General features: G+C 38.7%; 2 protein-coding genes across 2 annotated transcripts; both read left to right on the top strand.

The window, feature by feature from the left end:
• LOC109844913 (peroxidase 30-like) lies at positions 7,842–9,715 on the top strand. The gene is made up of 4 exons (XM_020414078.1): positions 7,842–8,213; positions 8,308–8,502; positions 8,809–8,971; positions 9,070–9,715. Exons 1-4 carry the CDS (start codon positions 8,010–8,012, stop codon positions 9,483–9,485), a joined length of 978 nt encoding a protein of 325 aa, XP_020269667.1. The 5' UTR covers positions 7,842–8,009; the 3' UTR covers positions 9,486–9,715.
• Positions 10,622–12,367, top strand: LOC109844767 (peroxidase 3-like). The gene is made up of 4 exons (XM_020413886.1): positions 10,622–10,822; positions 10,900–11,091; positions 11,170–11,332; positions 11,788–12,367. Exons 1-4 carry the CDS (start codon positions 10,622–10,624, stop codon positions 12,201–12,203), a joined length of 972 nt encoding a protein of 323 aa, XP_020269475.1. The 3' UTR covers positions 12,204–12,367.

Raw genomic sequence — 18,162 nt, forward strand, 5'->3', positions numbered from 1 at the left:
TAGTTGTTCTCAACCTACGAAGATATTCATGAATTTATCTCTTAGTGTAGTATATCCATAAGTCTATCCCTAGCTTGTTCAGTTCAAGGATGTTGGTGTCTGTGGTTAAATCTGGAATAATACAGATATATAACAGCAAAAACTGAACAGAAAATTAAAGTGTAGTAATTTAAAATTTTTAACTCAGTTGCTGTGCGTTTATAAAACGTTGTGCTTAAAGCATTATTTGGTCTACTCCGGTGCAAGGATCCCAAGGCCAAATTGCTTTCAGGAACAACAGTCCAGTACTCTGGTGTGCACCCACCCAGTGCTGTCAAATATCTCATCGATCTATAAGGCAAAGATCTTTTCGATCTATAAAGTAAAGATTGTTGGGAATATTAGCTGTTTAGACAATAACGAAAATCAGTTTAAGCAATTTGATAATTAACAGATAATTACTATTATAACGCAGATATAAGAAATATATCAAATGAAAAGTAAATAGAGGTTAGAAATACGGCCTGATGGTCGAGGCGTGCAAGCACTGTCCCAAGAAACTAATTGCCCCCTCTCGTACAGGGCTACGCGGCAAAAGCTCCCGGAGATACAACGACCCTCGGTCAGGCGACCTCCTTCTCGTCGGCACGAGCTTCAAGAAGGCTTTGCGAATTCTTCGTAAACTTTCAGGGAACCAGCAAATTGTAACAGTAAGTATTTTGAAAGAGAAGAACAGAGAAGGTGAAGAAGAGGTTGTTACTTTTCGCTGTGTTAAACTCTGCGGATTTTAGATCCTTTTATAGGGAAAAACAGCCGTTACTTATAAACCCCGTAATTAACACGGTTTTAATCACGTTAATAAAACTTAGCCGTTATCAAAACATTTCCGTTACATAATTAATTCGCAAAATGTTTATCACGTTTTTAATCACACTAATAAATATTTTCCGTTACAAAATATTTCGGTTACAAAATATTTATCACATGTTAATTGTTCAAAAATAAAAATTATATTTTAATTATTTAAAAATAAAAATGTAGCAGATTAAGGGCCCATTAATCCGGAGCTGCATTCGTGTCCGCAGGTCGTGTGCGCGCGCCACCCGACCCGACCCGAACCCGAGCCCGAGCCCGGCCCGGCCGGCGCGCGCGTGTGTGGTGTGGAGCATAACCTTTGTTTTCTTCTAGGCATAGGAGAGAAAGGGAAGGCTTATAAGGACCCCTTTTTTCTATCCCATTTCCTATGTGGGACTAAACTTTCCCTCTTTTCCTCTACAAAGTCAAGTTTTAAGTTATCTTTTATTATATAATTCCAACAATCCCCCACATAACTTAAAACTTAAAATAGTTCAGAAATAACAATAAAAGAAATAAATACGATTGCTGGTTCCCTTATACTATGTAATAGGTGGAGGTACCTTTCGGTTTGAACCTTCACTTAGTGACAGTTGTATAGATCCGTGAGAGCTTGGTGGACTTCGCCTTGAACCAGTCTCATTTATCGGATTTCTACAGAAAGCACACATAGTACAGTTTTGAAGAATTCTAAACGGGTTGCGCTATTATCGGCCTTGCGCAGGTATCTTTCATGTGTGTTACTAGGGAGCAGCCCTGATCCCATAGTCGCGGCCTCACAACTACACACATATAGGTGAATCCTAATAAGGATGCGAGCAAGTAAGCATCCTGCCTCATGGGTCTTGGATTCATTAAGAGTTAGACTCAACCTTTCACTTGCTTTTTATGAGCACTGATCACCCTAGGGATGGGAGCAAATGAATTCAGTGCTCCTCACAATTAATCACTCATTCAGTTTGTTTCTACCCATTGAACCTCTGCGAGGTTGGGTTGCCACTGCAGTGATTTTTCTTATGGGCTTAACCCCATCCCCCTCGATGATTCTAGGACCACTGCCCTAGATAAGCCTTTAGTTAAGTGATCTGCAAGATTTTTCTCTGATCTTACAAAATCTAAGGCTATTATATGATTTTTCATCTTATATCTTAAGGATTTATGGCGCACTTTCAAGTGTCGATTCATCTTCACATTTGCATTCTCTTGATGGCATTTGTCAATCGCTGACCTGCAATCACAATGAATAGAAATGGCTGGTAATGGTTTTTGCATTAGTGGAATTTCAGTTAGTAAATCTTTCAACCATTCAGCTTCTATACTAGTAGTATCAAGAGCTATCATTTCTGATTCCATTGTACTTCTAGCCATTACAGTTTGTTTAGTAGATTTCCAGGACACAGCTCCTCCTCCTAAAAGGAACACAAATCCTGTGGTGGATTTTACATCTACTGAGTCACTAATCCAATTTGCATCTGAATAACCTTCTAGTACAGATGGATAACCTTTATAGTGTAAACCATAATTTATAGTTCCTTTTAGGTATCTCAAAATTCTTTCTAAAGCATCCCAGTGACTCTTATCAGGATTTGATGTATATCTACTAAGTCTATTTACTGCATAAGCAATGTCAGGTCTGGTGTAGTTTGTTAGGAATCCTAATGATCCAATTATTTGTGCATATTCTCTTTGTAATTGAGGATGACCTGTATTTTTCTTTAGATGTACATTAGGATCATATGGAGTGGAAACAGGTTGACAGTTTGGATCATAAAAATTCTTGAGGATTTTTTCTATGTAATGTGATTGTGATAGCACATATCCATTCTCATTTTTCATGATTTTAGTATTAAGAATTAGGTCAGCTTGACCTAAATCTTTCATGTCAAAATTTTGTGATAAAAAGTGTTTGATATCATTTATGATTTGTATGTCAGAACCAAAAATAAGAATGTCATCAACATATAGGCATAATATCACAATTTTGTTGTTTTTATCTATTTTATGGTATACACACTCATCTGTTTGATTAATTACAAATCCATAAGATAGTATAATTTCATCAAATTTCATATGCCATTGTTTTGGGGCTTGTTTGAGACCATATAGTGATCTAATAAGCTTGCATACTTTCTTTTCTTGTCCAGAAGCTATAAATCCCTCAGGTTGATCCATATAAATTTCTTCATCTAAGTCTCCATTTAAAAATGCAGTTTTAACATCCATTTGATGTATTATTAATTTGTGAATGGATGCTAGAGCTATGAGGACTCTAATGGTAGTAATCCTAGCTACTGGAGAATAGACATCAAAATAATCAATACCAGACTTTTGGGTATATCCTTTAGCTACTAATCTGGCTTTATATTTATCTATTGTTCCATCAGGTCTAAGTTTCTTCTTAAACACCCATTTACATCCTATGGTTTTACATCCTGAAGGAAGATCAGTTAGTTCCCAAGTATGATTTTGAACTATAGATTGTATCTCATTATTTATAGCTTCCTTCCAAAATGGAGCATCTACTGATTTCATTGCATCTTCAAATGTAACTGGAGAATCTTCTACAAGTAATGCATAGAAATCTTCATGGACCTTTTCTATTCTAGTTCTTTTACTTCTCCTAGGCTCCTCTGGACTTTCTAGTGGTCTAATTTGTTTAGAACTAGTTTCACCTTGATTAGAACTAGGATCTGAATTATTAGAGCTAGGGCCTGTGTTGTTTATTCTGGTCTTGTAAGGAAAAATATTTTCAAAGTAATGTGCATCCCTAGCTTCAATTATGGTGTTGTTGGCTATCTCATTAATGTCAGAGTTGATTATTAAAAATCTATTTGCATTACTATCAGAAGCATAGCCAATAAAAATTCCATCTACAGTTTTAGGGCCAATCTTCTTTCTTTTATTCTCAGGTATTTTGACTTTTGCTAAGCACCCCCACACTTTTAGGTGATCTAAATTAGGGTTTCTATTCTTCCAAATTGTGTAAGGGGTTTTATCAGATTTCTTGAATGGAATTCTATTTAGTATATGACATGCAGTCATGAGAGCTTCTCCCCATAAATTTTCTGGCACACCAGAATTAATTAACATTGAGTTTACCATGTCCATTAGTGTTCTATTCTTTCTCTCAGCTACTCCATTAGATTGAGGTGTATATGGAGCAGTTATTTCATGAATAATTCCATTATCTTCACAGAATTGTTTTAATTCATTAGAAGTGTACTCACCACCTCTATCTGATCTTAGTATTTTAATTTTCCTATCCAACTGATTTTCAACTTCTGCTTTATATATTTTAAATTTGTTTATGACTTCATCTTTAGTCTTAATTAAGTAGAGGTAACAATATTTAGAGCAATCGTCTATAAAAGTTACAAAATATTTGTTACCCCCTCTAGTTGTTCTTCCTGAATCACAAACATCACTATGGATGAGTTCTAATATCTCAGAATCTCTATCAATAGTTTTAAATGGTTTCTTAGGAAGTTTGGCTTCTACACATATTTCACATTTTTCATCATCTTTTATATTAAGCTTTGGAATTATATTGAGATGCATCAATCTTTTAATTGAATTATAATTCACATGTCCTAATCTTTGATGCCAAGTGATGGAAGGTTCAATATTCAAAGCTATTGGAGATGCAAGAGTAGAATTCTTAACATTCAATTTAAAAAGACCATCACATAAGAAACCTTTTCCAATGAAGTTCAAACCCTTAGTTATTACAACTTTATTTGATTCAAAAACAAGTTTGTAGCCTTGTTGCACTAATAAAGATCCGCTAATTAAATTTCTCCTAATGTCTGGTACATGATGGACATCCTGCAGGATCAAAGTCTTATCAGAAGTCAGCTTTAGGTTGATCCGACCTATTCCGGATACAGGAGCCACATTATTATTTCCCATTGTCACAGTTCCTCTACTTGAGACCTGATAGGTGGAAAACAAAGATTGATTAGAGCAAACGTGAATATTAGCTCCAGTGTCAATCCACCAATCATTTGCTTGAAAGGTCATGTTTACTTCAGGAGTGAAGAGAACAGACCTGAAAGCAGCCTCAGCTGGACTGGAAGTCACCATGTTTACTTGTGACTTATTAGGTGGAGGTCCTCCCTTCCTAGGCTTGGGTGGTTCAGTTTTCTTGAAAAAGCAGTCCTTAGCAAGATGGTTGGTTCTTCCACAAACGAAGCAGGCTCGACGTTCAGCTCCTTCCTTCTTTTGAAAGTGAACATGGTTCTTATTTTGATGATAGGGTTTCTTCTTAAATGTTTTATTTTGATTTTGGTGGAAGGGACGTTTCTTGTGTTGGGGAAAGGGTTTGGATTCAACATTGTTTACTTTGGGTTCTTTGGGTTCAGATTTTGTCACATTTTTCTCCCTGAGTCTATGTTGCTCTTCAATTCTAATAGAATTCAATACTTGCTCTAGGGTAAGATCTCCTTGGGTATGGTTAAGGTTTTTGGCAAAATCTGACCAGGACTCGGGAAGTTTGTCTATAAGACAGGCTATCTGAAACGTTTCATCTAAGATGGATCCATTCACTTTTAATTGGTGAACTATATGTTCAAATTCATGAATTTGCTCATTCATTGGTTTAGAATCTACCATTTTAAATTTGTTAAAATCAGAAGCTTTAAATCTTTTAATTCCCATATCATCTAAACCATACTTTTTCTCTAGGGTTTCCCACAGAACTTTAGCATTAGTGATAGTATAATATATATCATATAACCTATCAGATAAAGCTCCTAAGATTCTGTGTAGACAATGATACTCTATTTCTTGAGGTGTTCTTGGGATAGGAATGGAATCTGTGGAGGAAGATGAGGAAGATTGCCTAGTAACTGGTCTAGATGAAGATGGGTTATCTGGTTCTATGGCTGTTATTAGATGTAGGGTTGTTAACCAAAATCTCATTTGGTTTTGCCAACGACGAAAATTATTCCCATCAAACTTCTCTGGTTTAGCAGACATAACTTCACTTGTAGCCATAATCTGATGATGAATGAATATTTTTGTTATTATAATGCAGCAGAAATATATAAAGCATTCATTCAACAGAATAATCATGCATTGTAACATTTCGTTTTTAAGAATTGCAGACAACATTAACATAAAAACCAGAATGTTAATCATGTTACTATTCTAAACAGCACAAAATTAGTTTCTTGGAATGTTGGGAATCTTAACTGTTTAGACAATAACGAAAATCAGTTTAAACAATTTGATAATTAACAGATAATTACTATTATAACGCAGATATAAGAAATATATCAAATGAAAAGTAAATAGAGGTTAGAAATACGGCCTGATGGTCGAGGCGTGCAAGCACTGTCCCAAGAAACTAATTGCCCCCTCTCGTACAGGGCTACGCGGCAAAAGCTCCCGGAGATACAACGACCCTCGGTCAGGCGACCTCCTTCTCGTCGGCACGAGCTTCAAGAAGGCTTTGCGAATTCTTCGTAAACTTTCAGGGAACCAGCAAATTGTAACAGTAAGTATTTTGAAAGAGAAGAACAGAGAAGGTGAAGAAGAGGTTGTTGCTTTTCGCTGTATTAAACTCTGCGGATTTTAGATCCTTTTATAGGGAAAAACAGCCGTTACTTATAAACCCCGTAATTAACACGGTTTTAATCACGTTAATAAAACGTAGCCGATATATATATATATATATTGATTGTTGTTTTTAGAATGAATTTTCCTTAAGGATTTGATGTCTATTTATAGCGTTTGGAAAAACACTATACACTAATAAAATAATATTATTTTACTATACATGTGAGAGCCACGTCCAAATTTTTCTTCGGTGGGGCCCACCACTTTATTTAATTTCAAAGTTCAGCGGCCCACGTTTTGTTTCTTCCTTGCCTAATTATGTGGGGCCCGCTAGCTTTTAATTAAAAAAAAATTATCTAACAAAGGAAACATTATTTGAGAGGTAGACCAATACGGATTTATTGAAGACCTTACGGGCTAACATCTAAATATCCCTCCTTGCATTTTGTGTTTTGGTGGTTGAATTGAATATCAATTCCAAGGCCCATGAGGAAGACCATGTGTGGTGGGCAAGAGGCAGTCACGTGATGAGGTTGGGCCTCAGCATCGGAGTTGCCCACAAGAAGACCATGAAAATTCAAAGTTTCACCTGTCTACGACTGGAGTTAGACGCAAAATGCAAGGGCAAAATAGTCTAAAATTTTTACGGATTTTTTTTTAGCCCAGCCTGGCCCGCTAGGAATTTTTTTATACATAGTATGGTATTGTATTATAAGTCATGCAAAAGGAAAGACGCGTGCCATTATCCAGCAAGAGGGGAATCACTTTTTCAAGCCACCTTTAATTCATAAAACTAGCCGTTTGATCTTTTGAAATGCATGTCCAAATCAAGACTAACGAACATGATTTCCACTAATCAACATAATAACGGGACTTAGATTAAGCTGAAACTAGCCGTTTTTTTTCCTAACTCTGCATCGATCATTTTAAGCTTGAAAAATTCCCCGATGACCCAAATTATAGGACCAACAGGGGGACATGTGAGGTGTCCCCCTCTTATTGCATAACGAGCTGGCCATCATTGACCAGCTCATTTATGGCAATAGGAGGGGGACATCTCACATCGTCCCCCCATAGTTGATCTCATATTTTGGAATCCTTGTAACATAAGCTCCTTCAAAAATTAGTCCCGTAATATAGACTTTTGAACAAAATCCCGCCCCCCACCCCCCCTCAAATAATTTGAACCAGACCTTTTGCATCCTTCACTAGAGAAACTTCTCACTGTTTCGTGGGGGTACAGTTTCACCGTCAAATCTACCAATAATTGCGTCCAGTTGGCCTCATTTGATTGATTTTTTTTTTCAAAAGCATTGTTCCCACAATCCTCTCGTGTGCTTCTTTTGAGAAAAAAAGCATCAAAGGGAACATTGTGTCCCATGACACGCATAAAATCAACAAGCATAGCCTAGAGGAGGGCATCGGTCCCATGCTCAAATGCCGACGGCTGTAGACTGAGGTCCACTCAAGCTGTCAACCAAAAGGAGTGATGTTGAAGCACGCAATCTATATATATCCCCTCCAGGCTTTATCCTATAAAAAAAAACCCCATCTGAAGTCACAAAAGAGTGAGCGAGCAGCCAGCGCTCTCTGTTGAAAAAAAAAATTTGAAGACAATGAGATCCAAGTGTTTGGTTGCAGTTGTCGTGTTGAGTGCATTAGCTAGCGCCGGAGCTCAAAGTCTAGAGCTCGGTTTTTACGACAAGAGCTGCCCAAAGGCAGAGAAGCTCATCTCGGACTTTGTTAAGGAGCACATCCCAAACGCTCCCTCCCTGGCCTCTCCGCTCCTCAGAATGAACTTTCACGATTGCTTTGTGAGGGTACGTACGTCGGTAAAAAAATTAAAAAAAAAAAAATCCATCGCCTGCTTGTCTTCTAGCTAGTTTAATTCACTCCGTTTTAAATATTCTTCAGGGCTGCGACGCCTCGGTCTTGATCAACTCATCCACGGGCGCAAACCAGACCGAGAAGGCCGGTGTACCGAACAGAACCCTTCGCGGGTTCGACTTCATCGACCGCGTGAAAGCGCTCGTGGAAGCGGAATGCCCCGGCGTCGTCTCCTGTGCGGATATCATAGCTCTCACCGCCAGAGATGCGGTTGGTGTCATAGTAAGTGTTGATGAGAAAAAAGAAAAATTCCCCAATGACCCATAATACGTGACCAACGGGGGGCACAGGTGAGGTGTCCCCCTCCTATCGCATAATGAGCTCATTATGCAATAGGAGGGGGACGTACACCTCACATGTCCCTCTGTTGGTCTCACATTTTAGGTCCCTATAGCAAAGCTCTGAGGGAAAAAATGAAAGTCCTATTAAGTTATCAAAATGCCTACTATTGGCATTAATTATTGAGATGGCTATACGGCTATACATACATGCAAATTCTTTGTTTTATAAATCTTTCTTTCATTGCAGGGAGGACCCTTCTGGAACGTTCCTACCGGCCGAAGAGACGGCTTGATTTCCCTTGCTTCAGAGGCTAACTCACAGATCCCTGCCCCTTCGTTCAACTTCAGCTCTCTCCAGACGTCTTTTGCTAACAAGGGACTGAACATAACTGATCTAGTTTTCCTAAGCGGTATAATTAGCTTCTATAACGTTTGTTCACATTGACAGGTTTCAATTAAATAAAAAAACTAGCCTGAAAGATACTCGGCATGTGTGTGTACATTGTAGGAGCGCACACGATAGGAGTTGCGCACTGCTCGTCCTTCAGCAACCGGCTCTACAATTTCACCGGGAAAGGCGGCGAGGACCCTTCGATGGATAGCTCCTACGTCGCAAACCTGAAGAAGAACAAGTGCAGGTCCCCGAATGATAATACAACCATAGTCGAAATGGACCCGGGGAGCTTCAGGACATTCGATTTAGGATACTACAGGGAGGTGCTCAAAAGGAGGGGCCTGTTTCAGTCGGATGCAGCCCTGATAACCGACTCGGCGACGAAAACTCTGATTATGGACCTGGTTAGTAGTCCTGAGGAGAAATTTTTACGGGGGTTTTCTTCGGCTATGGAGAAGATGGGCAGAGTTCAAGTGAAGACCGGGTCACAAGGTGAGATCAGAAGGAATTGCGCTGTTGTGAATAGTTAGATGAGATGAGTTGTTCTGTTGAATTTGTGTTTGAATTGTTTTAATCGTGTGTTTGATATCCATGGCTATTGGTTTTTCTTCGTACGTGGTTGTATGTGTTGGAAGGGGTGATTGCAAATTGAAGGGTCATTGTATTCGTTTTGAATTGGTATTATTAAGCCTTTGATTGCGGAGCATATCATGGAGATGCATGAGGGCTTTATTATAATAATTTGTGAGATTTGTTTGGATGTGGACTATGAAAAATGTATGAAGTAACATGATGTATAAAAGTACACATGTTTGTCATGAGCATCTTAAGAAATGGATTACTATAACCCCCAACAACTCNCCCAAGCATGGATATAGCACAATAAATCATGATACCAATAAAAAAAATCCACCTGTTTGAGTATACTAAAGTTTTTATGTGTGGTACCAGAGCAATCATGGTTCAAGTTAGAGCAATCTTGGTCCACATAATACAAGATGAATGTTCAAAGATGAATGTTCAAAACTGATCTTACAAAAGGTATCGTTGTTTTTTAGAATCTTTCGAATTTCAGCTCAAAAAACGGATGATATAATGGAAGCATGTTACAGTATAAAATTATAATTGTCAAATTTCAGAGTTCTTATGCATGAATTTCACAAAATTCATTAATTTATATATATCAGGGACGGTCGAATCAATTTTCTTTCAAAAGAAATATTCTAGTTACTTGGTTCCGGGAAGACAGTACTAAACCTGACGCACCAAATTGAACATAACAGCAAGTTTTTGGTGGGAAATGTGGGCTTCAACTTACAAAAATTGGAAACTGTCATTAACATTAATCAAACAAATACTGATAGCTGAAAGAAGCACAGTGACCAACTCAAACAAAACCGGAAATTGAGAGCTACCCATAAACAAGATAACCACATAATTCACTCTCAGTCGACATCTAAATCTCTAGTCTGCCAGAAAAATAAGCGTCAGCGAAGAAAATTTCTGTTCATGTTTATCCTCTAACATAATACATTCGTGGAAATAAAATGTGACAGGTTCCCAAACATGAACTCAGGCCTATAAGAAGCTGCCCCCATCATCTAATTTGATTTCAGGTGTACATTATACACCGTGTTGTTTGTGTTGTAGTCCAAAACAAATGAAAATGAGGCTTAACGTTTTCCTGGTCTTTGTTATTTTCTGTCAATTAAACTATACTGAAGCAATTCCAGTACAAGGTTTCTATGCACCCAAGTGTCCTAACGCAGAGAGGATCGTTTTCGATTACGTCAGGAGACATATTCCAAATGCACCGTCACTGGCTCCTGCTCTCCTTAAACTGCACTTCACTGATTGCTTTGTGAGGGTAGAGTACTCACAATTCGTATATTAGTTGTTTATATTATTAAGTTTAATTTTCATGTATTGTTGATACATTTTCAGGGATGTGATGCGTCTGTGCTGTTAAATTCAACTTCCAGCAATAAAGCGGAGAAAGAAGCAAGTTCGAACCTAAATCTTCGTGGGTTTGAATTCATCAATCGAATTAAAGAACGCCTAGAGGCTGAATGTCCTGGTGTTGTTTCATGTGCTGATATACTTTCCCTAGCTGCAAGAGATGCAATTGGAGCTGTGGTGAGAATCATGTTTCTTAAAAACTATGGTAATTTATGTATCGACGAAATTATGTTCTTTTCTTGTTTTGTATTACAGGGAGGCCCTCATTGGCGAGTTGTCACGGGACGAAGAGATGGACTGATTTCTAAGGCATCAGAAGCTGACGAAGAAATTCCAAGATCAGATTTTGATTTTAACACACTCATGAGATCCTTCTCGAGCAAAGGGCTGAACGTGACAGATCTAGTTTACTTAAGTGGTACACTAGTATAATCACACAACTTCAGTGGGTTTTTTTTGGATAAATTTCTCAAAATGCCATGAAATTTGGGGGCTTTGCACAAAGCCCTCTTCACTTTAAAATTAATGAAAAACCATTTGGACTTTCAGATAAGACTAAACCCTTCTGAACTATTGGAAAAATCTCATAAACCACGTAAATGGGTAGAGCAATAAGTTTGAATTATGACAAATCAAATTTTTGTGATGAAAATTTGGAATGAAACATTCATATGGAAGAAAAAGATGCGATTACAGGGTCACTTCTTTAGACTTTTTGCTGTACATGTTAAAGCCATTTATAAGATTTTTCAGGGTTTTCTTTATTTATGAGGTTTAGTGGGTTTTTGTGAAATTCAACTTTTTTTCTTTATTTTCCCATAAAAGTAAAAAAAACATTCCCGGAGTTTGATTCACGGAAATTTATGCCGACAGGAGCTCACACCATTGGGTATACTCACTGCACATTCTTCAGCAACAGGCTCTACAATTTCACAGGCTATGCAGATCAAGACCCTACACTCGACGCTTGCTATGCTGAGAAACTGAAGGAAACAAAATGCAAAACTCCTGAGGATAGCAAAACTCTGATTGAAATGGATCCGGGAAGCGCTAAATCTTTCGACATTGGATATTACAGGAATGTACTCAGCAAGAGAGCCTTATTTCAATCTGATATGGCTCTTTTGACTGATTCCTTATCTAGATCCGTAATCTTTAACATTGTCAGTGCACCGCGAGCTGATTTTTACTTAGATTTTGCTCTGGCTATGGAGAAAATGGGGAGGATTATGATAAAGACTGGAGATGAAGGTGAAATAAGGAAAAATTGCGCAGTTGTGAACAATTAGACTGCAGGGACTTTTTGAAGAGTTTTACTAAAGCATGAATGTAGTGTGTAATAATATTATGGGTTCCATGAACAAAATTACTTTTGTTGTATGGGTAATAAAATTAGACATGCATGGGTTGATGTAGATTTAGGAAATTTGCATGAAAGAACAATAAATAGTACTAATTTTGCAAATGATGATGGTGGAAATGTTGCAGTAATACTGTGATCTTTTACAATATATAAGTAGTAGCTTATGTTGGTACATAATTATATTGTTGATGATGACTTTAGGCAGGAGAAATGATTATAGCACGGGTGGTGATTATGAGAAATGATTATCGCGACAAATAATGCAATGTTATTCATCGGTTAAGGTACAATGTTTCAAGTTTTGCATCATGAGCTTGTAAGTTATATTTGTCTATTATTATTTCAAATATCTAATACTTATAATATTATCATGCAAATCTTCATGTTTAATAGTTTATCTTCTAATTTGTGACCAGACTATTACAATTTAGAGTGTAAATTAAGCTATCGGGTCGGGTCAAACTTATAACCTGACCCGTTTGTTAGACAGTCCTAATCAATCAAATAAGGATTTTAGCGGGTACTAAAAGCTTCCCATACTCGGGTCAGTCAAAATTCGACCCGTTTTTCTTTTTCCTCTCGTTTTACCAAACTCCTCATTGTTTGTGGAATCGAGATCTCTGATAAAATTTAGCCTTCTACTTCTCAAAATTCGAATATTTGGATTCATGGGTCTCCCGATTTCATTCAGGTTTCTTTTTTCCCTTTATTCTTTTATTATGTTCAATTCCTGAAAATTACTTGTAATATTGTTTTTTATTCAATTTGTATGAATTATAGAGCTAAATTGATGTTTTTTAAATAACTTTTAAATATTGGATTTTTTATCGATTTCTGATGTGCCTTTAGAGATTTTTAGCTCAATCTGTGTCTGGGGAATTTTCAAAAATTTTGAAACAAGATACAAGCTTCACCCAGGATTATACCTTAAATAGAATGAAATAAATATACACAAATTATTGAAAAAGAAATTTATGTAATCCCTTTTATGTGCTAGTTATTAATACTTGTATTATTGAAGATATTTCAATCAGTTATTTCTCAAGTAGTGGTAAAAAGGTTAAGTTCTTGCATGTATTCATAATGTGAAACCTACTCTATTGGTAATTTAAGAGGAATATTTGGTTGGAGGATCCTGTCATGGTAATTAGTATCTTTGAGTACTTGGTTTTCATGAAAAGAATTATTCAAGTATAGAAAGTAACATAGTTTGTGACGCGGATACGAATAATTGGATGATGCAACATAACTTGATCAATAAATATTAATTAGCAATTAAGTATCTTCACCCGTTGAGAAGGTATGATCAAATTCGGAGAAAGCTAACATGTATAGACAAGCCCCAGCTTGGAACAGACGATAAGCTTTCATTTTTCGACTACTATATTCATCTTCATTATCTTCTTGATGAATGTTGAAGTTAGACTAGTGTCATTGTTCTGCTTCTGCTGAATTAACAATAATATTCCTGAAAGATACTTAGTCCCTCATTGCTTTGCATATTTGCGAGGATATTGATATGATTTCTGTTAAACAGGAAACAATCATAGTTTGGATCATCTTGTGTTCAGTCCTGTTTGCAACTCATTCAGGAAGTGGATGGACAGAGATACATATCGTTGGATTTTAGGTTTGACATATATTTTGCAATTGCAGCAATATGGATTGTTTCTAGTTATATAGTCCAATCAGTTGAAGATGCCGGTGTCTCTTCATTCCTACTAACCTACATTTGCAACTTTTATTTATGATTTACATCCCTTTAGTTGAGATTTCACGCTATTTTGATAATTCGAGTAGATCTATTTAGAGTTGGTGGAAAACTGGCGATAATACAGAATTGCAACAAGTTGATTCCTTGGAGAATGTACATCTTATACCAGAAATAGATCATAATTCGGAGTCTAACTCTTTATTGAGTCCCACGGAGCTAGTAAAGATTTGAGTGATGAACTTGATGCACAAGAGCGGTGGACAAGAACTCGTGTGGCAAAAGTTAGCTTGTTGATATGCTCATTTTGGTTCTTTGCACAACTTGCTTTTAATCTATAATAATTCTAAGTTTTTGGCTATATATATAAGTAAAAGGACTTTTATATAAAATTTGTTAGAGGGTTTAGCAAAAAGGACTCTTATAAATAATGAAAACCCTACCCTAGTTCCTTCATTTGTTTCTCGTCAGCCTCTTCTCCTTGTTCTCGTCCCTGTCTCGCCGCTCAAGTAATAAAAAAAGAGAAACCGAGCAGCAACTTCGGAGGGCAGTAGGGACGTACCTGGGAGGAAACAAATTAATGTTTCACTTTTATCTAATCCCCATCTTAGCATCACCAATTAATATTGCCAACAGACTTACACAATGCATAAGAGGAGTTCGGATACAGTCAGGCCTACCGAAGCACCAATTAATATTGCCAACATACTTACACAATGCATAAGAGGAGTTCGGATACATTCAGGCCTACCGAAGCAGCTCTGGGCAGAAGCAATTAATACAGCAGCTTACTTGATCAACCGAGGTCCATCGGTTCCATTGGAGTACAGAATACCAGAGGATGTAGGAGGTAAAACTCTCACATCTCAAAGTTTTTAGTTATGTAGCTTATGTGCATATTAGTGATCAAGGTAGGAATAAGCTTGATCCCAAGCTATGTTACCCGAGTACTTCTATAATGAAGTCGTACCCGTACCGGACACGTACCCGACACTTTCCCGTACCCAAACTTCATGGACACTTCTTGAATATATGCATGCATTTATTACAACATGTACTCGATTATACGATATATGTATTAATTTAAAACACTTGTCAAAGACTTCCTGGACGTAGAGCTTACACTTCACATCCGTCTTTTGAAACTAATAAGATACTGGTCGGATTCATTTCAGTCCATACCCAAGTTTAAAACTATATACTTAATGGGTCTTTTAGATATCTAGTAAAAAAAATGAGTAGTTTACAATTCACGATAATCAATATGATAAAAGAAACTCAAAAATATGATCGGAATTTTAATTCTAATGAGACATGAAGGAGAAAAAATTATTTTATGTACAGTATTAATTCAATATATATATGTAGTCGTGTCCTCGTACCCTACATTTTACAGTTTTGCCGTGTCCCGTACCCGCACCCGCACCCGTACCCGTACCAGTACCCGTGCTCGTTTCCATGCAACTTAGCTCAAAGAAATGTACTTTCATCGACTATAGTGAAGATGAGTTCGGCTACCGCATTTGGGACAACGAAAACAAGAAAGTGATCCGCAGCAGAGATGTGATATTCAACGAGAAGGTAATGTACAAGGACATGCATAAGACAGATGTCTTTGACTCAGAGGAGATCGAGTCAACATTTGTAGATGCAGATGATGTCCCATGTGATCTCTCGAAAGAACCAAATGCAGCATGTCCTTAGCCAGAAGAGCCTGTTGGACAGAATGGTGCGCAGGAGCCTGACACACCAGCTCCGATATTGAGAATATCTTCTCAGCCTCCTGTGCCCAACAGGAGATATATGAACTATCTGTTACTGACAGATGGAAGGGAGCCTAAAAACTATGATAAATCTTATCAAAGTGGAGATGCGAACAAGTGAGAGCTTGCCATGAAAGATGAGATAAAGTCTCTCATCTCAAACCAGACGTGGAAACTAGCTGAGTTGCCTACGGGTAAGAAGGCACTCCATAATAAATGGGTGTACCGGCTGAAAGAGGAGCATGATGGTTCCAGAAGATATAAAGCATGTCTAGTTGTCAAAGGATTTCAGCAGAAGGATGGAATTGACTACACCGACATTTTTACTCCCGTGGTGAAGCTCAATACTATCAGGACAGTGATGAGTATTGTAGCTATTGAATATCTTCATCTCGAGCAATTAGACGTGAAGATGGTGTTTCTTCACGGAGATCTAGAAGAGGAGATATACATGCACTAGCCAGAAGGTTTCTCAGAAGAAAAGAAGAAGAACCTGGTGTGCAGACTCAAGAAGAGCTTGTATGGCCTGAAACAAACCCCAAGACAGTGGTGCAGAAAGTTTGACGGCTTCATGCACAAGGAGGTTTTCAGAAGTATAACGCCAACCACTGTTGCTACTTCAAAAGATATCAGTCTAGTTATATCATCTTACTGCTATATGTTAATGATATATTGGTTGCAGGTGCAGATATGGAGGATATCAGGAGTTTGAAGCAACAGTTGTCAAAAGAGTTTGACATAAAAGACTTGGTCTAGCAAAGAAGATCATTGGAATGAAAATCACGAGAGATAAGAAGAGAGGTCTCTTGCAGTTATCTCAGACAGAGTACATCAACCGTGTTTTGCAGAGATTCAATATGTGCGACACCAAGCTAGTCAACACATCCTTGGCCAGCCATTTTTGCCTGTCAAAGGATCAGTCTCCTCAGTCAGAAGAAGAGAAAGAGAGTATGACTAAGGTTCCTTACGCCTTGGCCGTTGGAAGCTTGATGTATGCAATGGTCTGTACAAGACCAGACATTGGCCATGTAGTGGGAGTCGTCAGCCGGTTCATGTCGAATCCAGGAAAAGCTCATTGGGAAGCGGTCAAGTGGATTCTGAGGTATCTACGATGCACCACACATAAGTGTTTGCACTTTGGTAAGGGAGAGGTGGACGTATAAGGGTACGTAGATGCAGACTTTGGCGGTAAAGTCGATCACCAAAGAAGCACCACCGACTATGTATTCATTGTCGGAACTACAGTTATTAGTCGGATGTCACAGATACAAAAGATTATCACTCTATCCACTACAGAAGCTGAGTATGTTACAGTGACTGAAGTCAACAAATAGATGATATGGCTTCAGGGTTTATTAACAGAGATGGGATTCAAACAGGAGAAGAATGTTTTGCACAATGATAGTCAGAGTGCGATTCACTTGGCTAAGAAATGTGCATTTCATTCTAGAATAAAGCACATTGGGCTTTGGTACCATTTCATCAGATCCCTGTTGGAAGATGACGTGTTAAAACTGGAGAATATTCCAAGAAGTAAGAATCCAGCAGACATGTTAACAAAGATGGTGACCATTCAGAAACTGGAGTTGTGCGCAACTTCAGTTAGCCTTCATGCATAGGTGATGAGGGTGGAGCCATACAGGAGTAAGTGCTTGTTAAGATAGCCTGCTGACGGCGGTTTGGTCTTCAAGTGGGAGATTGTTGCGTTTGGTGTAGACCAAACCTCGATTCAGGCAAGGGCAGGCGACGTCAGGCGAGCTTGAGTGAGCATCAGGCGAGGTCCAGGCGAGCAGGCGAGGTCGACGACTTCAGGTGAGCTCCGGTCGACGACGCAACTGCAGGCGAGCTCGCGACCTTCAGGCGAGCTCGAGCGAGATGCAGGTGAGACGAGCTCGAGATCAAGCGAGGTCGAGGAGCTGTGCAGGCGGGCTCGAATCGACTCAGGAGAGGTCGACGCAGGCGGGGTTGGTTCAGGCGAGCTCGAGCACACGCGTGGCTAGCGACAACCTGTCGCCAGCCTGTCGTTAGGGTTGCCTTATAAAAGGAAACCCAGACCCGAGATCTTGATGGGCTTCTTGTCTCTCTCTCCTCTCGCGACTTCTTCAAGCTCTGGCAGCGGGATCTCTCTCTCTCTCTCTCTCTCTCTCTCTCTCTCTCTCCCCCTTCAGGCAAGGGCAGGCGACGTCAGGCGAGCTTGAGTGAGCATCAGGCGAGGTCCAGGCGAGCAGGCGAGGTCGACGACTTCAGGTGAGCTCCGGTCGACGACGCAACTGCAGGCGAGCTCGCGACCTTCAGGCGAGCTCGAGCGAGATGCAGGTGAGACGAGCTCGAGATCAAGCGAGGTCGAGGAGCTGTGCAGGCGGGCTCGAATCGACTCAGGAGAGGTCGACGCAGGCGGGGTTGGTTCAGGC

Source organism: Asparagus officinalis, chromosome 6, assembly GCF_001876935.1.
Source record: "Asparagus officinalis chromosome 6, Aspof.V1, whole genome shotgun sequence".
Taxonomy (NCBI): domain Eukaryota; kingdom Viridiplantae; phylum Streptophyta; class Magnoliopsida; order Asparagales; family Asparagaceae; genus Asparagus; species Asparagus officinalis.

Bases quoted from the DNA above. Each gene is read 5' to 3' on its own strand.
- LOC109844913 (XM_020414078.1), top strand. From the start codon at position 8,010: ATGAGATCCAAGTGTTTGGTTGCAGTTGTCGTGTTGAGTGCATTAGCT. The intron at 8,503-8,808 runs GTAAGTGTTGAT...CTTTCATTGCAG, and splicing joins GAGATGCGGTTGGTGTCATA to GGAGGACCCTTCTGGAACGT. The intron at 8,972-9,069 runs GTATAATTAGCT...TGTACATTGTAG, and splicing joins TGATCTAGTTTTCCTAAGCG to GAGCGCACACGATAGGAGTT.
- LOC109844767 (XM_020413886.1), top strand. From the start codon at position 10,622: ATGAGGCTTAACGTTTTCCTGGTCTTTGTTATTTTCTGTCAATTAAAC. The intron at 11,092-11,169 runs GTGAGAATCATG...TTTGTATTACAG, and splicing joins GAGATGCAATTGGAGCTGTG to GGAGGCCCTCATTGGCGAGT. The intron at 11,333-11,787 runs GTACACTAGTAT...TTATGCCGACAG, and splicing joins AGATCTAGTTTACTTAAGTG to GAGCTCACACCATTGGGTAT.